The sequence below is a fragment of the Hoplias malabaricus genome, chromosome 1 (genome assembly GCF_029633855.1).
Source record: "Hoplias malabaricus isolate fHopMal1 chromosome 1, fHopMal1.hap1, whole genome shotgun sequence".
NCBI lineage: Eukaryota > Metazoa > Chordata > Actinopteri > Characiformes > Erythrinidae > Hoplias > Hoplias malabaricus.
The window spans coordinates 1,095,092-1,116,784 of NC_089800.1; the positions used below are offsets into that span (position 1 = coordinate 1,095,092).

Below are 21,693 nucleotides of genomic sequence, written 5' to 3' on the forward strand. Positions count from 1 at the left end.
ACCAAAACTGCAGCCCCGTGGACGCTGTGGACGCTGTGGGATTACTTTCAATATTTTTCATATCCTTTCGCAAGCACAGGTCTCTGAAGCTCTGCCTTCTTTTGGCTCCAAAAGTACAGTAAACAGGACCTGCACGATTTACCGCGGGATACACGTTATCGCGGTTTTTGTCGACATCGTGATGACGATAATATTAACATTATTTCTATGTACTAAGAACAACCTCAGATTTTTAACATGACAGGTTGGAAATAATGCATATTAATTACTAATTTAACTGTATTGTTATTAATTATTTAATTGATTTATTGCATTTCTATCCCGAGGATCAAATTTAAACCGTATGTCACTATCCCTTTAAGAAAGTTTTAAAATATTAAATTCTACACCTATTCCATTTATATCAATATAAGAAAGGGTCGTTTGGTTCTGGCTTCCCATGAAAACAGACCTTTAGCGTTATATATCCAATTGTTATTCATTTAATTTGCACTCCCAGTAAACATTTAGCCGTTGATTCAACGTTGAAATAACGTAATGACTGACGTCTAATCAACGTTCTCTTAAGGTTGGAAATGAAAGTTGAAAAGACGTCCAAACACAGACATTGAAAAGACGACTATTAGACGTATTTTGGACGTCCATTGACGTTATTAATTGGTCCCGAAATAAATTACTTGTATAAAACGCGTTTCGAACGTCCACTGACGTTATCGATTGGTCACCACTTAACTAACTTATTAAGATGGATTTTGGACGTCCATTGACGTTTATAATATGTCCTTGACGGACAGACTACTTTTAGACCTATTTTAAACGTCCAGGGACGTTCCTTGTTTACTGGGCTGTACTATAACCTAGTTTTACACATATAATATTATTTTAGATATCAGACATGTGACATCACATCTGATCCTTATCTTATCTCGGCTAGTTTATTGTCTGACTTCCTCATTAAAAGTGCCATAAAAAGTCCACTTTATAATCCATTTATAGTTCAGGTTTCACTAGAGAGGTGTTACAACAGTCACTGAGAGGAAAATAACACCGTAAACACAGATTCGGTCTATATTCAATCTTGTGTTCAGTCTTAAACCTAATGCAAGTGCCAAGTGCAAGGGCTCAGATGCCCATTACCCAGCCCTTACAGTCAAATAATGAATAGCAGCTGATCAGTAATTGTATAAATGCATAGGGTATGTCAGTACCTGCTAATAACATGCCATTTGACACTTCCATTGTTTATTACATGACTCTAACCCAGAACTCGTTGTGTTGGTTCTAGTTCATTTAAACAATAATGATGTATAGTTACTAGTATTATCCTGAAAATTTGTCAATTTGTTCACTCCACCGACAGAAGGCGCCATTACACAACACTACTGGATTGTACAAGCGGATGCTGATCAGTCATAACTATAAAAGTGCCTCGTTCCTGTGCATTTTATCAGAGCCACTGACCATATAGGTGCACTTTATAAATGTACAATTACAGACTACTCTCCATCTGTTCTGTAATAATCAGGAACCCCACAGAGCAGGGGGTCATTCTCAGTGCTGCAGTCGCATTAACTGCATTGTGCTGGTACCAGTGGATCAGACACAGCAGTGCTGCTGGAGTTTATAAAGAGTGTCCACTCAACCCAACACTGTTAACTCTATTTAGCACTCCAAACTTGTTGGTCCAACTTGTAGATCATCTGTTTCCTGCATAATGTTTATACGTCCCTATATCCACGACTGTGAAAATGCTGACTCTAAAAGTTCTACTGAACTGAGCATTTTACAACAAACCACTATGAACATATTTCCCAGTGAGATATGTCCTGATAAAAGCTTTCAGTCTCTGTCTCCACTGAGCCCTCTGCCATTCGCTTGCAGCTCGAACGTTGTGAACTGCAAGCCCACTAGGCTACTCCCACCCACCGGAGGGAGACATGGAGCCACCACACCTTAATTAGGAGAAATCAGCAGCACCTGTTACTCTCCTACTTAAGGGAAGCCAACACACACCTCAGTGCTCAGTCTTGGGTCTTGGCCACACAAGTCTGGCTGGTAATTTTGGTAAAGTCCCTTGAGTGGTCTCCTAGGTCTCTTTCCTATCAATTCTTTGGAAATGCTAAATTTCTCTTATTTCTCTTGAGCCCCTTCTTTTTTATTATTATTATTTCATCTGGTCTCTAATTTCTAGTTATTTTCTTTACACCAATCATTGTGTATGGCATCTTGTGTATACCCCCTCCCCACCCCACACACACACACTGGGATTACACTGGTCCAGGAGTTTTGCTGTTCAAATCTGGAGGAGGGTAGTTCTCAGAATGCTGTCTTGAGTTTAAACACTCAATTAAAGGAACACTTGGTAAGATTTGGGATTTTTGCTTCTGAGGCTCCCTCTAGTGTAATTCATTTTTACAGCAATGTACTGAAACAAAAAGGTGGGGGAGGCTTCCTACCCTCTTCCACATGTTACACAGTGTGGTTGCTGTAGTGCTGAGCCCAGAGTAGTAGTGTTACAGCTCAGTGGAGCATCGGTGGTTTTGAAGATGTAATTTCTATGTACAAATATTACACAGAGGCCCTTTAACATGGGCTTCGTACAAAAAAGGTCCATTGTTCGAACCCACCCCTGTGCAAGCTAACAAACTTTTTAGACCTGTTTGTCTAGCTCTGCCTGTTTGAGACTATCCAAAGAAGTGCTCACCCATGGCATTGACTGCTTATTACACGCATCATACGTCTTGTAGTGTATAAACAAAGCGTGGGCACATTAAAAAAGAGAAATACTTGATTTTCTGAGCAGGGGAGTTTTGGGGAGTTCTCTGGTGCTGTGAGGCAGTCAGTGCGAGGTTAGGGTGGGGGAACGCCCCCTGGCTGCTGCTCCACGTCACGGATTTCCAGCGTCAGGATCATTTTGGGACTGAAGAAATAGCTGAAGACTGCTTTGAGACACTTTTTCCACCATGTCTGCAGAGGAAAGAGCCGAGAGAAAAACGCAAGGTTTAAAAGACAAGAAAGCTGCACTGAATAATGGAGAACTCGCTGGTGGGTAGATTCAAATCCCTCAAAAGACTTGAGATTTCTGTTCTTTGGTTAGTTTTGGATGTGGCTGTGCCTTGAGGTAAGTTTTGTTCCTTAAAAGACTGTAAAGAACTGCTTTTTAAAAACCGTAAACAGACTGTAACCAACAGCCAGCATCAGAAACATCGTATAACAGGAGCCTTCTGTTCTTTATTTCACACGAACCTGAGTTCTACCTTTAGTTTGTTTGTTTTGTTGTTTAGCTAAATCAGTTAAATGGGCTCGGATAAATTTACTGTTCTCATTTAAGTACATTTTAAAAACTTGACTTGTCCTAGTCCGCAGTTAATATTGTAAATGTCCCGCTGAATTTAGGTTAAATCTCAAATGGTGACTTACTGGCTGCGGAGTGGACTGTAAGGTCATGAAATTTTGGTTTCTACACAAATAATCCATTACGTGTCAGAGAGGGAACCTATGTCTCGATAGAAATTACTTTCTGTTCGACCCGTAACGCACAGTTTTACTGTTTTACAAAACCTGGTAATTGTTTAGAAGCCGTTATTTGATGACCTACGTAGTGCACTACATAGGTCTCAGGAGCCTTTTTGGGACACGCCCTAAAACTATAGGTTTGTTTCCATGACAACACAGAGCCTAATTTAAATAAAATAACGTTTTCCCCTCAATTTAAGAGAGCTGCTTGAAATCTCTTCAGGTGGTGGTTAAGAGTAATGTTAGACAGTCTACAGAGTACGTTGTGATTTTGTCAGAGGCAACATTTTTAAATATTTTTATTATTTTTATGCTTACTCTAATTTGTGGGCTTTTAAATTATATTCGTACAAATAACAACTTATATCCATTCCCAATCCTACGTATTAAAAATCAAGTGTTCATGTGGTGGTGTTACGCTAGAAGACGAGAGAAATAAGCAGTCAATGTCTTTCTCAGAATTAATTGCTTTGGAACTGTTGTTTTCCAAAAACGGTTTCAAACAGCCAGGGTTTCATGTGTCATAAACCTAAAGAACCAATCCTGTCAACATGCAGGGCGGGGCTTTCCAGTTGAAGGCCAGTGGCAGAGGAGAGTGGGGGGTTAGACAGGGACTAATGGTATATTCATAGTCCTGCACATAACTGAATAAAGGTAAAGGTGTAGAGTTATGTCTAAACCACTTTTAAGGCATTAGAGGATATTTTATTTTCTTGGAATTAATTTTTAAATCAGTAATTCTGAACAGAGATGAGTTTTTAGGGGTTATATTGAAGGCCAGAGTGTGATTAAGAGCTAATCCTTTGGATTGTTTTCTTAATGCGTACTTGTGAATTGAAGTCTTTATTATTCAGATTAATTGTAAACTGCAGCAGGTAGTGTCACAGTCACACAGCTCCAGGGGCCTGGAGGTTGTGGGCTCGATTCCCGCTCCGGGTGACTGTCTGTGAGGAGTGGAGTGTGGTGTGTTCTCCCTGTGTCTGCGTGGATTTCCTCTGGGTGCTCCAGTTTCCTCCCACAGTCCAAAAAACACACGTTGAAGGTGGATTGGCGACTCAAAAGTGTCCGTAGGTGTGAGTGAATGTGTTTGTGTGTCTGTGTTGCCCTGTGAAGGACTGGCGCCCCCTCCAGGGTGTATTCCCGCCTTGCGCCCAATGATTCCAGGTAGGCTCTGGACCCACCGCGACCCTGAACTGGATAAGGGTTACAGATCATGAATGAATGTAAACTGATGAGTGGCATTCACTGAACCTGCGTATCTGGTCTTCCAGTGTCTTAATCAGATAATCCCTAACTTTAAACCATCCGATTCCCTTACCTCCTGAGGTGACTCCTGTGGTCACTGTGGGGTTTTTTTGTGTGTGTGTGTCCACTCAGTGCATTAATGTCCATGATAAACAATTTAATAATTTTATTTTAGACCACAAGAATCCCTGAAAGAGAAAAACAGAGCTGTACATCAGTCTCTACGCTGATAAATGCCAGACATCCCCCTGCATTTCAACACAGTCACTGAATTATAAGAATCTTTAAATAGTCCAGTTCCCCTGTAAGTACTGAACTAAGATGCAGACACATTGTGAAAGGCTCTGTTTTAGAGAACCCCCAGTCAGTGGTATTTTTAAAACATCCATCTGATGCATCTAGACCTACAAGAGTGTGGCACAGCCCTGTGTTTTTAGTGGAGTGTTAATCTAATCATGGTTTTGAAGGCTATCCTGAGCAATAATATTCTTCAAACAGGAAGTCCAGCAGTTTGATGTTTGGTAAGAGCATGTGTTCTGCAGCATGACTCACTGCAGGCTTTTTTTTTTTTCAGAGGACGGGAATGTGCCCAAAGCTTTGTATGATTGATTTAGCTTGTAATATTAGACATCTGTAATAAGAGTAACACATAAGCAATAATGGCTTTTTCAAGGAGGATAACGACTCCAGTAAAATGAGTGAAGAGCTAAAGCCCACACTAACTGTAAGCGTGAACTGACGCATGTATCAGAGACCACTCTTCATTTATTTAATTTGCACAGTTTTTTAAAAGTTTCACAGAAATGCAGAAACACAAACAGAATTAGACACACACACAGGCTTTAAAACCTAAAAAATCAGTATATATTCTCCACCTTTTGCCTAGATTAAAGCTTCTATTCCTATAAGGACACTTGCTTTTTAGTTTTCCCTGACTCTCTTGGGATAGACTTGGAGTATTATCATGTTAAGCTTTATACACAAATATCAGGCGTGTGAAATTCAGTGCATCGGGTCTGGGGTTATGTTTTTTCGCTCAAAAGCTTCTTTTTTTTCCGGACAGACAGAGTTGCTCAAACCTTTACAGATCAAAATAAGTCGTGTGCATTAAATGTTTGAATTAAACTCCATACACCTGAGTAGTCCAGGTGTGTCTTCAGCTGACCTGAGGGTGGTCTTTAACAAGCCCTGATGTGTCTGGATCGTTCAGGCTTGAAACTTTAGGAGCAGGGTCAGTGAGGGGTTAATGGAGAGTTTTTGGAGTAGTGTGGAGCAACTGCGTAAACTACAAAGCAAATAAGTGGGTGTCGGCTTATTACAAAAGGGTTATGTTTTTATGTATAAAAATACCAAGCCTTTCTACCAGTTAATGTCCATAAGTTAATGGATGTATAGACAGATAAAAGCAGATGGTGAGGGTGATTGTGAGGTGTGTGTGTGTGTCAAACATGTTCAGAGCAGTCAGGACCTATCTGAATACAGCATTCTCAGTGTAGACACACATTTCAGAGGAAAACACCCCCCTATCCTCCATTAGGCTGGATCCCTTACAGAATCATCTCTGTGGAAGCCACAGGAGGGCAGAGATGGAGGTAGTTAAACCCATTCATTTCCCACCACTATATTTAGTAAGATAAATAACAGCCTAAGAATGCAAACATAAATGCCTATTGTTTTAAACAATGCCATTAATATAATGCAATGGTCTCCTCTATCTCCAAGGGCAACATTTATAATAAACCTGAATAAACCTATTGTGTTATTATTTGTTCTGGTGTGTATTTCTGAACTGGTTCTGCAGGTCAGTCACACACAGCTGGACATGGGTAAACCGAACCTAAGCTTTGATTACCCATCGGTTATCTGTTTTTCATACATTTTAATATTTTAACTGTAAAATGGATTGTCACAGCCTTAACGTTGGCAAACTCCTTCTCAGATTTCAGACTATTCTCATTTAATATGGAAATATATTTGCCCACTTTCCTCCTGAGCACAGGTCATAACCTCACCAGTTCGTGAGGTAAAATTTGCATACTGGTGTATTGGTATGAAATATGAAGTATGGTCACTGTGTGGGTGGGTGGTTTATGTATAATAATTAATATCATTTATTTCAGGACTTTTTGCTGTTTTTAGTTGGAAATTTCATGTTCGACCCAAGGTAACTGTTATTTTACCTGTAGGATTTACATATATCTATTTATCTATATATCTAATACATATTTTTTAGCTTTCACCCCATCAATATTATGCTGTATTATAACTTACGTGTGTTTTAATGTTTTTGTGAGATTGTTCTTTTATAACATTAACCTGCCCGGTAACTGCAGATGAAAATTAGCCATTTGGCTAAATCTGCCACACTCACATTATACAATAATGTTGACTGCTGTCCCTGTTGTTTAAATAAAGAAAAAACTGAGGTAGTTTGTCAGAAAATGTATTTATTTCTCTTATTTTAAATGTAGTAAATCAGCTGAGACCTGCCAAGTAGCTATGTGCGTCTGCAGGGCTGTGGAGCTACGATGCTAATGTACTTGTTTTATATAAAAACTTCCATTAGCAACGTTAGCATCCTAGCTTCATTGCAAAATGACACATCAAAATCTTAACGTTTTAAAGCACATCTAAACTGATGTTTATTTGGTACAAGAGAAAGGAAAGTATGCATGTTTGAATGTGAGACAAAATGAACATTGGTTGAGCAATATGGACTAGGGAATGTTTTCAAAACAAACAATGAATTTCCAGTCCCACAGCACAGCTTTTTGCCCAGTTTCATAGTTTACGGAGGCGTTCCTGCCATCCTCACAGCAGTTTCTCCTTCCAAAGCTCAGCTGCACATGAACAGCCTCTGTGGTTGAAACATGTAAAAAATGTCTGCAATGTTGTGGTTGATTCCACACCACATGACTACGAGGGCTAAAATGTAGTGTATCAGCTAGTATCCAGTGTGGGCTGATTTAGTTCAGAAAACTTAAACGACATGAATAGTATGTTTTCTTTTTGGGATTTTTCTTTTAAACCTTCACATTAATGTTGGAGCAGCAACAACAGTCCAGTCAAACACAGCTACACTGCCTCAACGGGAACATCAGTGTGTTTGGGTTTCTTGCGTTATGACAAACAGTAGCTCACTTATAAATTAACTTTGAAGGTGTGAAATATGTTCCTGCAGCTATAAAAAATAAATAAAAACACTGAAATAATGGCATACAGTGGAGGCATGCATCATTGCATCATCACAATTGCATAATAATTAAAAAAAAATGCTATATCACTGGACACAGAAAATAACTGGTTGTAAGCCATTTTTTTAGCAGACTACGAGTATGAAATGGCATAGTTTAATTAACGTTCCTAGCAGTGATATTTTAGGAAAATAATGCAGATATATTTTCTTTTCTATGATGAAGTAGTGATTATCGTTCTTCATGTAGCCGCACTTTCACTGCAGTAACGAATAAACACAGGAAGAGTGATGATTGTCAAACTGTCATACTGACCTCACCCCCCACACACACACACACACACACATTGTTTATGTTCTTATTTTTATGTCGGCGTATTGTGCGCTGCTGCTGTTTCTTGTGCTTGTGAGAAGCTTGTAGCACTGGGAGATCATTATTCAGAGAATGGTATGCTGGGTTTTAATGCAGAACATATTTTTGAGGAGTGCGGTGGAAAGTTAGCCGATGCTCCACGCCCCGTCAGATGGAAATCCACAGTCTTAACAGCGTTATAAAAGTTCAGAAAAGACTGAAAGGCCTGTAGTTTAGTCGAAGGTGTGTTCATCAACACTGGACAAAATCGCCGTATACAACATAATTGTCTGTTGCCTTAATCTTTTCAAACGTCTTACTCACTTAGACTTAAATGCATATAAAATATTTCTATTTTCTCTGTTCTAGAGAACTGTACTGAGTTAGAATTTTGCATTTTGACCTGTAATTGTTCAATTAAATTGTTGTGAATAAACTGACGGTCGGATACAATGAATCATTTTACTATTTTCAACATTTTACATAAAATAGAAAACCTATATGCTCACCTGACACGTTTTAATAAATAATGTGTGTGTGTGTGTGTAGGTTTGGAGGGCGACAAGGATCTGCAGTTTCTGCTGAACGGAGGGGAGCTGACCAAAGTGAAGTCTGAATCCTGGCAGAAGAAGCGTTTCTTTAGGTTGCATGAGGACTGTGAGACCGTGTGGCATAAGTCGAGCAGATTATTCAAGAAGGAAAACACCTGTGAGTGTCACTAACTTGCCTTGATTTTCAACTTACACAGTCTCTGTATTAAGACTTTAACCCTTCAAAAATGTAAGTAGTGCTGCGATGTTTAAAAAGAAGCAGCATCATTACATATGTATTACTTTACTAAGAGCTTAACGTCAGTGTCGTGCTAATCCGGCTGGATTTGGTCTCAATTTTGTGCATCAGCAGATACATGTCAGATTTCATTCTCAGTCAAGAATTCCCAAAATAAATTAGCTTTTTAAATAAGAGCACAATATTGCAATGCATAGTCACAGCCGAGAGCAGCGGTCCAGCCCTAGCACAAGCACAGCAGATACTGACTGGACAGAGGGTGGGAGGGAAAAAAGATAAACACAGATAGTGTCCAGAAAAAGGAGAGGAGGGTCTGTTGTGTTCATCTGGAATTTTTTCCCTAGCACAATGGGCAGGGCACAATGGTCCACCTCTCAGCTTCCTTTCTGACTCCTCCTGACCAAAGGGCTCAGACCAGGCCCAGTTTATCTGCAGCTTTCCAGAAGTGTGTGTGTGTGTGTGTTAATGCTATCTTCATGGGAACCACAGACCATTGTGGTGATGTGGTACGTTTCAGACCCACAAACATTTAGCTGATGGTTGTAAATGATAGTTTAGGGAAGGGTTTAGTGGTTCAAAAAGGCTCAGCTTTAACCACAGTCACATCCTCTTTTGTAAAATTATTTTAAATATGATGCATTAATTGGACAAATTATTTGCACATAACTCGATTTTGATCAATTTAAATTTGGGCAAAATAATGGCCACCTTAGCTTCAGTATCATTTCTGTAGCTTTCTTTTGATTTTAAATAGTGTTCTTGTTGTTTACAGTAAAAAGCATTTACTGTAGTTTATTTATTTATCTTTACATTTATATAGAAACTTTCTAGATTCTCAAAGACACCATTCACTCCACACACACACACACACACACACACCGCAGAGTTAGCAGTGACTCATATCGTCTGTCACATGATGATGATCCTTTCAATAATACGAGCCTGACAATGTTGGGTCAGCTCAGGTCAGTTTTAACTCTCATCCAAAAGATGGGAAATAATGTCTTGGGTTTGATTTCAGAGAATAAAAAAGTCTCATGCTTTCACAGGCATTTCCTCACTGCAGGAAGTGAAGTTTTTATACCCTTCCTGAGGCACTGGTGCCAAGTTAGTCACTGATACAGAGGCACTCCTCCAGATGGGGGACTGTGTGGGCGAAGAACGATTGTGCAGCTCCGTCCAGCCTGTGCAGGTTTACTGCAGACATGCCGCCCTAAAGAAGCCAGAGAAATCACTTTTTAAACATCCCACAGTGGTCTTGTTCACAGTGTTGTAAACACATTTCTATATCATCTCTTCATATGGAGTCTTCATCTCTCCTAGTCTCAGGTTCATAGCCGAGAGCTTTTCTCGAGGGTTTAGACACAACAAGAGCAAGGGATAGACACACAAAAGTAAGATCTTCAGGCACAGAGAGCACTCTGGGAGACTAGTTTTGAAACAGCTAGTGTGTGATTAAATAGTGCACAAATTATCACGGAGCCACAGAGAAGGAACCGCCGGAAAAGCTGGTACAGAGGGGAGTGGAGATTTTGTCCTGTGGGTGGGCGCTATTGATAACGAACCCTCTGGATATTTGTGTTTTGTATCTGAAGACGTGTCTATTCTGATAAACAAAGTTCGGCAAACACCCAATCTTGTGGGTACCAGACGTCTGGAAAGGAAGAGACGGATCTTCCCAGGAAGTGGGTGCAGAGTAGGAAGTGATTGAGGGAGTGCGATGGAGTGATTTATCTCGCAGCCAGCCGAAAGGAAAGTGGAAGAATGAAATGGGATGTTTGAGTTGGAAGCCAGGGGAAAACTTCCAAGAAAACATGAGCAGCATTCCTACAAAGTTTTGTTTGCCCTGGAGTGTTTGTCTAAGGCCTCACCGTAGGTGCTGGATGAAAAAGAAAAAATAACACGATCAGCAGAACGTATCCTTTTTTTTTTACAGAGTGTGTGGTAGGAATCTGGAAAATGCTGCTGGGTCAGGATATAGGGCCTGAGCTCTGCTGCCTCTCAGAAAATACTTTCCTGTGATTGAATTCTGTCCAAGACAGTTCTACCTTTGTGTACTGTGTGCACTGAGCCTCTCTGAAGCAGTTTATTTGCTCTGGAGCCTGTTAAACAAACGCCACCCAGTCCTGGACTGATTCATCTCACTTTAAGCATGGGTTCCATTCAGAACGTTGTTCCTGTAGCTGATATCGGTGAAGAGAATTAATCGTTGTGCTGTTCCTCGTTGCCAGAAAACAGCCTTCTGAAGGACTTCCAACCACAGAAAGTTATAGACATTGCTCAGCTTTTTGAATGTGATTTGCATCATTTCATCTCTGGGCAGATCAGCAGGTCATAGAAGTGGTGTTTTTTACGTATATCGGTCCTGATTGGCGTAGTCTTGTGCCTGTAGTGATAGCTGCTGTTTGGACACAGGCAGATTGTTTAGGTTTGGATAAAGAGCATTTTCCCAAACTTGTGTGAGCACAGATTATCCACAGCTGAAGATTACGTCATGCCTGATGCCGGTATACCCACCCACTGCTGTACGTTAAGCTGCTGTACAATAGGCAGTGCTTCAGAGCAGGGTTGGGCCAGCTTTTCTCATTTTGTTATCTTTTATGTAACACCCAGAGCAAAGGCCAAAGGAGCACAGGGCCAGAGGATGGAGGACAGTTGGGTCAAACCCTAACAAACCATGCTAACCATCTCTTATTTAAAATAATTTCAGTCCTTGATTCTACCCTCAAAGTTGAAATCTTCTAATAAATTACAAAACCAATGTCCCCTAAGAACTGATTGCAGTGAGGATTCATGTTCATGCAAATCATTATACAGCCATTGCTGAGGATGCTAACTTGCCAAGGCCTAAAAACCATTTCCTCTGACTTTGTGCAGTGACTTCGTAGAATAAAATGAAGGTGCAGGAGTGGAGCACGTTCTGTGGTTTCGGTGAAGTACCATCCACTTCCTGTAGATAAGTAGGTCACATGCAGGAGGTTGTACAGCGCTGTATTTTTCTCAATAAATAAATGACCAGGGCTAGTATTTTTGCCTCATTTGTTGGAGTTGGTTCTCCATATTCTCCTTTCCAGACTTGTTTGGAAATCTGATGTTTTAGGTCAAATTTATGCAGAACTATAGACAAGGGTTCACAAACTCTTCAAGTGAATTGTTGCAAGCAGGAGGCTGTTGTTATCGTGGGAGGTGTTGATGGAAATAAACTGTGTGTCTATGGATGTATAGCACTTTGTTTATGAATACTCAAGTCAGACTTGCCAACTATGTTTTCTGATTTAGCAGACATAATAATTTAATCAAATCTTTTATAAAGAAGGAGAAAATCAAAGGAGAAATAAAACTGAACTTAGAATGAACAGAATTAAGATTGGACGCTAAATACTAAAAACACTGATATAGTATTTGTTTGTTAGGGCTTCAGTGCAATAGGCTATTTAATGTATGATTTTTGGCGCCCCCTCCAGGGTGTTCCTGCCTTGCGCCCAGTGATTCTGGGTAGACTCCGGATCCACCGCAGCCCTGAACTGGATAAGGGTCACAGACAATGAATGAATGAATGAATAAATATATGATTTCTACATTGTTTAATGACACTGAAAGTGTACTTTAATCTGCTTTGATTCGGAAATTTCTCATTAATATCAGAACTGACCGTGCTCCTGTTATCTTGCTTTGAAGTCTCCATCAATGACATCGACTCTGTGCGTCATGGCCGTGAGTCCGAGGGTCTGCAGAAGTACATTATGGATTCTTTGGAAGAATGCTGCTTCTCCATCATTTTCAAAGGCAAACGAAAGAACCTGGACCTGGTGGCGAACTCTCCGGAGGAGGCCAAGCAGTGGGTGACCGGCCTCGAGAAGATCATCACACACATGGACAACCTCAACAGCCAACAGAAGAGCGAACAGTATCCTTCCACTCAGACACATCTCATACACAGTAGTGGGAGAAGAGTGGGAGAATTCAGTCGTTAATTTGAACAAAGTTGGTCAAAGTGATTGGTGTGAAATGGTTCTACTAGGGATATTCATCAGTGGTGATGTCAACAAATATAGCATTTTATTTACTTTACAAAACCTCCATTGTGTATCTACACCTCTAGGTTTTATATGTGATGTTAAAAATATTCATATAGTTTTTAAAAAGGGATCCATTTAAGGCATTCAACTCTTACTATCACCACCATTTTGAACAGTTCTTACTCTGAGGTTCTCTAGAATACAACATTTCAGCCTGAAGGCTTGCAGTATTTGAATAATGCAGTTATTCATTAATATAAAACATTATATATCCAGTCATTTAATGATACATACATTAACATGAGGGGGTGGCAACAGATCGCATTTACACAGCTCCAGGACCCTGCTGTCACCGTCTGTGAGATGCTTGGCGTGTACTCTCTGTGCCTGTTTGGGTTTCCACCAGGTGCCCATGGGATTAATAATTTAAATATTAGCCTTACATCACCTCCTTTAAAGCTGGATCATCAGCTGCATGAGGAAAGCAGACAAGAACGGCGACAACATGATGACGCTGAGTGAGCTGAAACACTTCATGCGGCAGATCAATACCGAGGTGGACGACACCTACGCTGCCATGCTGTTTGAGGTAATGAAACAACAGTGTTGTGAACTCTAGATCGCACCAAAATGTAGGGCATAAATATAATCAAGAGCACACTATAACTGCGTAGTTTTATACATAAAGCTACATAGCTCTGTGGCAGATCTGATCCAATGAATCAGGTTTAAAAGCGTTTTCAAGGGCTTGCCATGCTTTCTGTTAGTGTTTGATGCAAGCAGTTCCGTTATTTACCCAAATGAAGAGGATTTGTCATGGATGACGGACATCTGTGGGCGAAAGCTGGTCAGCTGTGTTGGCTCAGTGCCAGGACTGATGTGGGACTAAGGCTTGGTGTAAATTGAAACTGTATGAAACTTACTACATTTTGTATTGACTTTTAATGCTTGTGTTGCAGATTATTTTTAAGCCTCTACATAAATCAGTCGAATGTGATTTGAGGAGCAGCACCCATTTTAAAGATTCCATTCCTAAATAATAAGTGGGTGTTTATGCTTGGTATGACTTGCTTGGTATTTGAGGTGTTACACTTAAGGTGTGGGACAAGCCCAGACTTGTTGGTCAACTACAGCTGAGGAAGCAGATCTGTGGCCGAGTCGCTCCGTCTTGTTTCTCTTTTTTCCTGTAAGTGTCATAACCAGTCACTCGTTTTTCTTTTAAAGATCAAGAGGAACTGGTATGGCTTGTTAAAACCCTTTAAAAACCTGACCACTCCTATATTACCACACCCACTCTGCATTTCCTGTAGTGCTCCACCCGGTTCAGCTGCGTTAGATCACAGTGCTAGTGACTGGTACCATTTCAAAATGGCAGATTTGATCATTCTGTGTTTGTGTTGATGACTATGGCAGATGTTTACGGTTGTAGTCACAGTACAGTGTTAGTGCTTTTGCCCGAGGACTCTTACTGATATAGAAATGGGTGCCTACCTGAGCAGGGAAATGAAACGAGTACCGTTTGAGGTGACAGTCTTCAAACTGTTTAAGGGGCTTATCCAGTTTTGAGAAGATTCTACTCACCTCAGCTAAATGGGGCCTTTTAATGCAGCCCACTGTTTCTGTGGGATCAAGCAGGAATATGGGAGTGGACTCACCTGCTCTAAACAACACTCCGCTGTTCTGTTCTTTATCATAGTTCTAGGGCTAGTTTTGAATCTCTGTTTTTGTAGCATTCTCTTAAATATGTGGTTAAAAAAAAACAGACCCACAGCTCTGGGGTGGTTCCTGATTAAAACCCACTTCTGAGGGTAAAGCATCACATCACTCCTCTTTGTTATTTAAAATGTTTTTAACGTTTTGGTCAATGTACGAAATGAACCTGACCTTTTTATATTTAGACCAGAAAAGTTATATTTTCTTAGTAGAATATTGCAATAATGGAGCTATATCTCCCCCAGATGAAGTCTAAACCTTTACATCAATGTATCACCAAGCATCTGTGCATTTCTAATTGTTCAGATATTACTTTAACGTGTGTCTTTTTCTCCGCTGTTACGTAGAAATGTGACACGTCCAAATCGGGGACTCTGGAGGGAGAAGAAATAAAGCAGTTCTACGAGCTGCTGACCTCCCGCCAGGAGATTAATGAGATTTATGGGAAATACGCTCAGACGGACGGTTTGATGAGTGCGGACGATCTGCTGAACTTTTTAAGGACAGAACAGAGGGAGTCTGTTACTCTGGAGGATGCTGAGAGGCTCATTGAAAAATATGAGCCGAATCTCACAGGTAATAGATCGTCGGGTGCGACTGCAGAGCTCCCGAATCTAATCCTTTATGAATGGGCTTTTAACTTTCTATACATTCTCTTTGAGTTCTGTATTGATCTTTACTGAACTGCGCTATGGTGCTTTTCTACTTTTATTTCCTTCCTCTGAATTACAGTAATATTCTGAGAAATTTACTGCACAATCCACATGAAATAACAATAGACAAATTTATATTACATAAGCCATATGGACACTACTTCATTACAACTCAGTCACACTTGTATAATTAAATGCATCCTTGTATTGATAGGGTGCAGTTAATGTGTCTTCCATAGTAACCCACCTGTGGCAGTGAACACACACACTAGTGCTCTAGGGGCTGTGAACACACACACACACTAGTGCTCTAGGGGCTGTGAACACACACACACACTAGTGCTCTAGGGGCTGTGAACACACACACACACTAGTGCTCTAGGGGCTGTGAACACACACACACTAGTGCTCTAGGGGCAGTGAACACACACACATTAGTGCTCTAGGGGCAGTGAACACACACACATTAGTGCTCTAGGGGCAGTGAACACACACACACTAGTGCTCTAGGGGCAGTGAACACACACACACTAGTGCTCTAGGGGCAGTGAACACACACACTAGTGCTCTAGGGGCTGTGAATACACACACACACTAATGCTCTAGGGGCAGTGAAACCCACACACTAGTGCTCTGGGGCAGTGAACACACACACTAGTGCTCTGGGGCAGTGAACACCACACACTAGTGCTCTAGGGGCAGTGAACACCACACACTAGTGCTCTAGGGGCAGTGAACACCACACACTAGTGCTCTAGGGGCAGTGAACACCACACACTAGTGCTCTAGGGGCTGTGAACACACACACACACTAGTGCTCTAGGGGCAGTGAAACACACACACACTAGTGCTCTAGGGGCAGTGAAACACACACACACTAGTGCTCTAGGGGCAGTGAAACACACACACACTAGTGCTCTAGGGGCAGTGAAACACACACACACTAGTGCTCTAGGGGCAGTGAAACACACACACACTAGTGCTCTAGGGGCAGTGAAACACACACACACTAGTGCTCTAGGGGCAGTGAACACACACACTAGTGCTCTAGGGGCAGTGAACACACACTAGTGCTCTAGGGGCAGTGAACACACACTAGTGCTCTAGGGGCTGTGAACACACACACACACTAGTGCTCTAGGGGTAGTGAACACACACACACACCCTAGTGCTCTAGGGGCTGTGAACACACACACCCTAGTGCTCTAGGGGCTGTGAACACACACACACTAGTGCTCTAGGGGCAGTGAACACACACACACTAGTGCTCTAGGGGCAGTGAACACACACACTAGTGCTCTAGGGGCTGTGAATACACACACACTAGTGCTCTAGGGGCAGTGATTACACACACACTAGTGCTATAGGGGCAGTGAACACCACACACTAGTGCTCTAGGGGCAGTGAACACCACACACTAGTGCTCTAGGGGCAGTGAACACACACACACTAGTGCTCTAGGGGCAGTGAACACCACACACTAGTGCTCTAGGTGCAGTGAACACCACACACTAGTGCTCTAGGGGCAGTGAAACACACACACACTAGTGCTCTAGGGGCAGTGAAACACACACACACTAGTGCTCTAGGGGCAGTGAAACACACACACACTAGTGCTCTAGGGGCAGTGAACACACACACTAGTGCTCTAGGGGCAGTGAACACACACTAGTGCTCTAGGGGCAGTGAACACACACTAGTGCTCTAGGGGCAGTGAACACACACTAGTGCTCTAGGGGCTGTGAACACACACACACACTAGTGCTCTAGGGGCAGTGAACACACACACATTAGTGCTCTAGGGGCAGTGAACACACACACACTAGTGCTCTAGGGGCAGTGAACACACACACACTAGTGCTCTAGGGGCAGTGAACACACACACACTAGTGCTCTAGGGGCAGTGAACACACACACACTAGTGCTCTAGGGGCAGTGAACACACACACACTAGTGCTCTAGGGGCAGTGAACACACACACTAGTGCTCTAGGGGCTGTGAATACACACACACTAATGCTCTAGGGGCAGTGAAACCCACACACTAATGCTCTAGGGGCAGTGAAACCCACACACTAGTGCTCTGGGGCAGTGAACACACACACTAGTGCTCTGGGGCAGTGAACACCACACACTAGTGCTCTAGGGGCAGTGAACACCACACACTAGTGCTCTAGGGGCAGTGAACACCACACACTAGTGCTCTAGGGGCAGTGAAACACACACACACTAGTGCTCTAGGGGCAGTGAAACACACACACACTAGTGCTCTAGGGGCAGTGAACACACACACTAGTGCTCTAGGGGCAGTGAACACACACTAGTGCTCTAGGGGCAGTGAACACACACTAGTGCTCTAGGGGCTGTGAACACACACACACACTAGTGCTCTAGGGGTAGTGAACACACACACACACCCTAGTGCTCTAGGGGCTGTGAACACACACACCCTAGTGCTCTAGGGGCTGTGAACACACACACACTAGTGCTCTAGGGGCTGTGAACACACACACACTAGTGCTCTAGGGGCAGTGAACACACACACACTAGTGCTCTAGGGGCAGTGAACACACACACACTAGTGCTCTAGGGGCAGTGAACACACACACTAGTGCTCTAGGGGCTGTGAATACACACACACTAGTGCTCTAGGGGCAGTGAATACACACACACTAGTGCTCTAGGGGCAGTGAACACCACACACTAGTGCTCTAGGGGCAGTGAACACCACACACTAGTGCTCTAGGGGCAGTGAACACCACACACTAGTGCTTTAGGGGCAGTGAACACCACACACTAGTGCTCTAGGGGCAGTGAACACACACACACTAGTGCTCTAGGGGCAGTGAACAACACACACTAGTGCTCTAGGGGCAGTGAACACCACACACTAGTGCTCTAGGGGCAGTGAACACCACACACTAGTGCTCTAGGGGCAGTGAAACACACACACACTAGTGCTCTAGGGGCAGTGAAACACACACACACTAGTGCTCTAGGGGCAGTGAAACACACACACACTAGTGCTCTAGGGGCAGTGAAACACACACACACTAGTGCTCTAGGGGCAGTGAACACACACACTAGTGCTTTAGGGGCAGTGAACACACACACTAGTGCTCTAGGGGCAGTGAACACACACTAGTGCTCTAGGGGCTGTGAACACACACACACACTAGTGCTCTAGGGGTAGTGAACACACACACACACACACTAGTGCTCTAGGGGCTGTGAACACACACACACACTAGTGCTCTAGGGGCAGTGAACACACACACTAGTGCTCTATGGGCAGTGAACACACACACTAGTGCTCTAGGGGCTGTGAACACACACCCAGCGTGGGGCCCCTCAGCTGAGGAGGACGACAGTTCTGTTCCTTCACTTCCACTGCCGCTCGTGGGAATCAAACAAACCACCTTTCAGCCCTAAGCCCTCTTCTCTAACCATTAGGCCACTGCTCCTCACTGTGTCATTTTTGTGACATTACTAATGACTAGAAACCTCCTAAAATATTTATTTTATTTTCTCTAACTAACAAAGCTCATTTGGTTAGAGAAACATCCTTTCCTTTTCTCTCCCCTTGCACATAATTGGAGTGCACATCCAGCCGGCAGGTTCGAATGCTGGTAAGGGACAGAGAAACGTGTTAGAGCTAGCTAAAGTAGGGCAGCTTTAATGGGAATTGCTTAGTAGAAGTAATAGTAGAAGTAGCTTACATGTCTTTTGCTTTGGAATAACAACCTGTGTAAATCATTTCACAACTCTTTCTATGTTATGAGTGACTGGTACACAGGGTTTTAATGTTATGTTTCTGTAAGCAGCTGGTTTATACAAGCCTCCATTACTTGTATTAGTCTGTGTTATGGAAACCTGACGTGTAACTGACTGGTTACATCTGTTCTCTCTGTAGGGTCACTGCTCTTCCAGATGACTTTAAATGAACAGAATTTTTACTTATGTGTTAATAATTGTTCTTGTTTTTATGTGTTAATACAGCCAAGCTTAACACTCTGTTAACCAAAGACGGCTTCCTGAGGTGCCTCACTCATACTGAGGGCTGCATCTTAAACCCTGCACACAAGCAGGTGTACCAGGACATGAGCCGGCCCCTCAGCCATTACTTCATCTCGTCCTCCCATAACACCTACCTAATGGAAGACCAGCTCAAAGGGCCCAGCAGCACTGAGGCCTACATCAGGTAAGGACATTGCTGTGATATGCAGCGCTCCATAGGACTTGTACCATTCAGTTAAAGTGATAGCTCTAGTGATATAGATATAAACAGTGATCTAAGGGGAAATTTTAAGTTGGAGCTTTGAAAGGTTAATGCAGGAGGAGCCTCTCACTGGTGCTGACACTCATTGTCTGTGAGGGGTTCTGTGTGTTGTCCCTGTGTTTTACAAATTCATTATCACAGTAGGTTGGAATTTAACACAGTCCCATTAACAATGTTTCTGGAGCTGAATGTTGCTAGGAATGTTAATATCTAAATGGGCTCAGGGATGTGGTCACCCGTGATGAAGTGGATATTTTTAGAGATATACACTCTGGTGGTTGTGAATGTGATAACGCTGATTGTACTGACTAGGCCTGTCAATAAGAAATAATGGTGATAAATGATATTACTATCATATTACGACGCTGAGGCAGCAGGTAGGTGTCGCAGTCACACATCTCCAGGGACCTGGAGGTTGTGGGTTCAATTCCCGCTCCGGGTGACTGTCTGTGAGGAGTGTGGTGTATTCTCCCCGTGTCTGCGTGGATTTCCTCCGGGTGACTGTCTGTGAGGAGTGTGGTGTATTCTCCCTGTGTCTGCGTGGGTTTCCTCCGGGTGACTGTCTGTGAGGAGTGTGGTGTATTCTCCCTGTGTCTGCGTGGGTTTCCTCCGGGTGACTGTCTGTGAGGAGTGTGGTGTATTCTCCCTGTGTCTGCGTGGGTTTCCTCCGGGTGACTGTCTGTGAGGAGTGTGGTGCGTTCTCCCTGCGTCTGCGTGGGTTTCCCCCGGGTGCCCCGGTTTCCTCCCACATTCCAAAAACGCACATGTGTAGGTGCATCGGAGACTCAAATGTGTCCGTAGGTGTGAGTGTGTGAGTGAATGTGTGTGTGTTGCCCTGTGAAGGACTGGCGCCCCATTCCAGGGTGTATTCCCGCCTTGCGCCCAATGATTCTGGATTTAAAAACCACGTAGTTATTAAGAATATCCAGACGCTGGATTTGGAATATAAACATGTTTAAATATCCAAAATATATATAATATAAATAAAAAAGTGGGCAAACTATTCATTATTAAATGTTCTTATATTGTTTGATAACCTGATAATGTTTGTTGACAGAGCGCTGCTGAAAGGCTGCCGCTGTGTGGAGCTGGACATCTGGGATGGACCCAATGGAGAACCGCTGATCTACCACGGCCACACGCTCACATCCAAAGTGCTGTTCAGAGACGTCATCAAGGCCATCAGAGATTACGCCTTCAAAGTTAGTGAGCACTACTGAGTACTTTGCTGACCTCCTCATAGCTGTTCAGTTCCTGACCGTTTAAAACGTTTATGTAGCAGTTAATAAATAATGTTGATGGATAATACATGTTAATTTATCTGGGCAATGATAAGCGTGTTGTTTAAGTATTGAGCTGGTCTGTAAACACACAGATTTACTGGGTAGTGTTTTTACTGCTGTGTGATCTGACTCTGCTGATATCCATGTATTTTTCCCTTGGCAGGCGTCGGAGTATCCCGTCATCCTGTCCCTGGAGAATCACTGCAGTATGGAGCAGCAGAAACTCATGGCTCATTACATGGTGTCCATTCTGGGCAGTGCCCTTCTCACACAGCCTTTGGGGAATGAGATGCCCACAGCCTTGCCTTCACCACAGGTCAGCGACATCCATAAACACTGATTTACTTTCACAGATGTTTATTTGAAATGTACAGCTACTCTGGAAACCGTGTTAATAAACCTTTAACTCTCAGAACACAGTCATTTTAACAGGATTTGAAATCAATGTTATTTACACCCTGTAGATTAAAGAAGTGGTTAAATGTGACTTTGAAAAGTAGTACATTTCAAAACGTAGAAACACTTTCTCCTGGAAAATTACCATTCTGGACGTATCTGTGGGTTTGCCGAGTCAGCCCCAGGACGCTTACTGATTTGACACTTTAATCTCATAGCCTCAGCAAATATGTCAGTGTACATAATGGAGTGTGAA

General features: G+C 42.6%; 2 protein-coding genes across 3 annotated transcripts in view; one reads left to right on the forward strand and one right to left on the reverse strand.

The window, feature by feature from the left end:
* Positions 1-2,906, reverse strand: part of dlec1 (DLEC1 cilia and flagella associated protein) — a 28,253-nt gene extending 25,347 nt beyond the window's left edge. The window contains exon 1 of the mRNA XM_066642515.1: positions 2,788-2,906. The gene's annotated coding sequence lies outside the window, so the exon portion shown is untranslated. The remainder of the gene's footprint in view (positions 1-2,787) is intronic.
* Positions 1-21,693, forward strand: part of plcd1a (phospholipase C, delta 1a) — a 35,109-nt gene that overhangs the window by 285 nt on the left and 13,131 nt on the right. The window contains exons 1-8 of one of the 2 annotated variants that reach the window (XM_066642535.1): positions 2,843-3,045; positions 8,856-9,014; positions 12,774-13,002; positions 13,574-13,703; positions 15,175-15,403; positions 19,479-19,680; positions 20,816-20,960; positions 21,205-21,357. In XM_066642535.1, the coding sequence (XP_066498632.1) occupies positions 2,964-3,045; positions 8,856-9,014; positions 12,774-13,002; positions 13,574-13,703; positions 15,175-15,403; positions 19,479-19,680; positions 20,816-20,960; positions 21,205-21,357 (1,329 nt within the window). In that variant the 5' untranslated portion in view covers positions 2,843-2,963. Of the gene's footprint in view, positions 1-2,842; positions 3,046-8,855; positions 9,015-12,773; positions 13,003-13,573; positions 13,704-15,174; positions 15,404-19,478; positions 19,681-20,815; positions 20,961-21,204; positions 21,358-21,693 lie in introns of those variants that run through there. The other variant, XM_066642544.1, reaches the window with a different exon arrangement.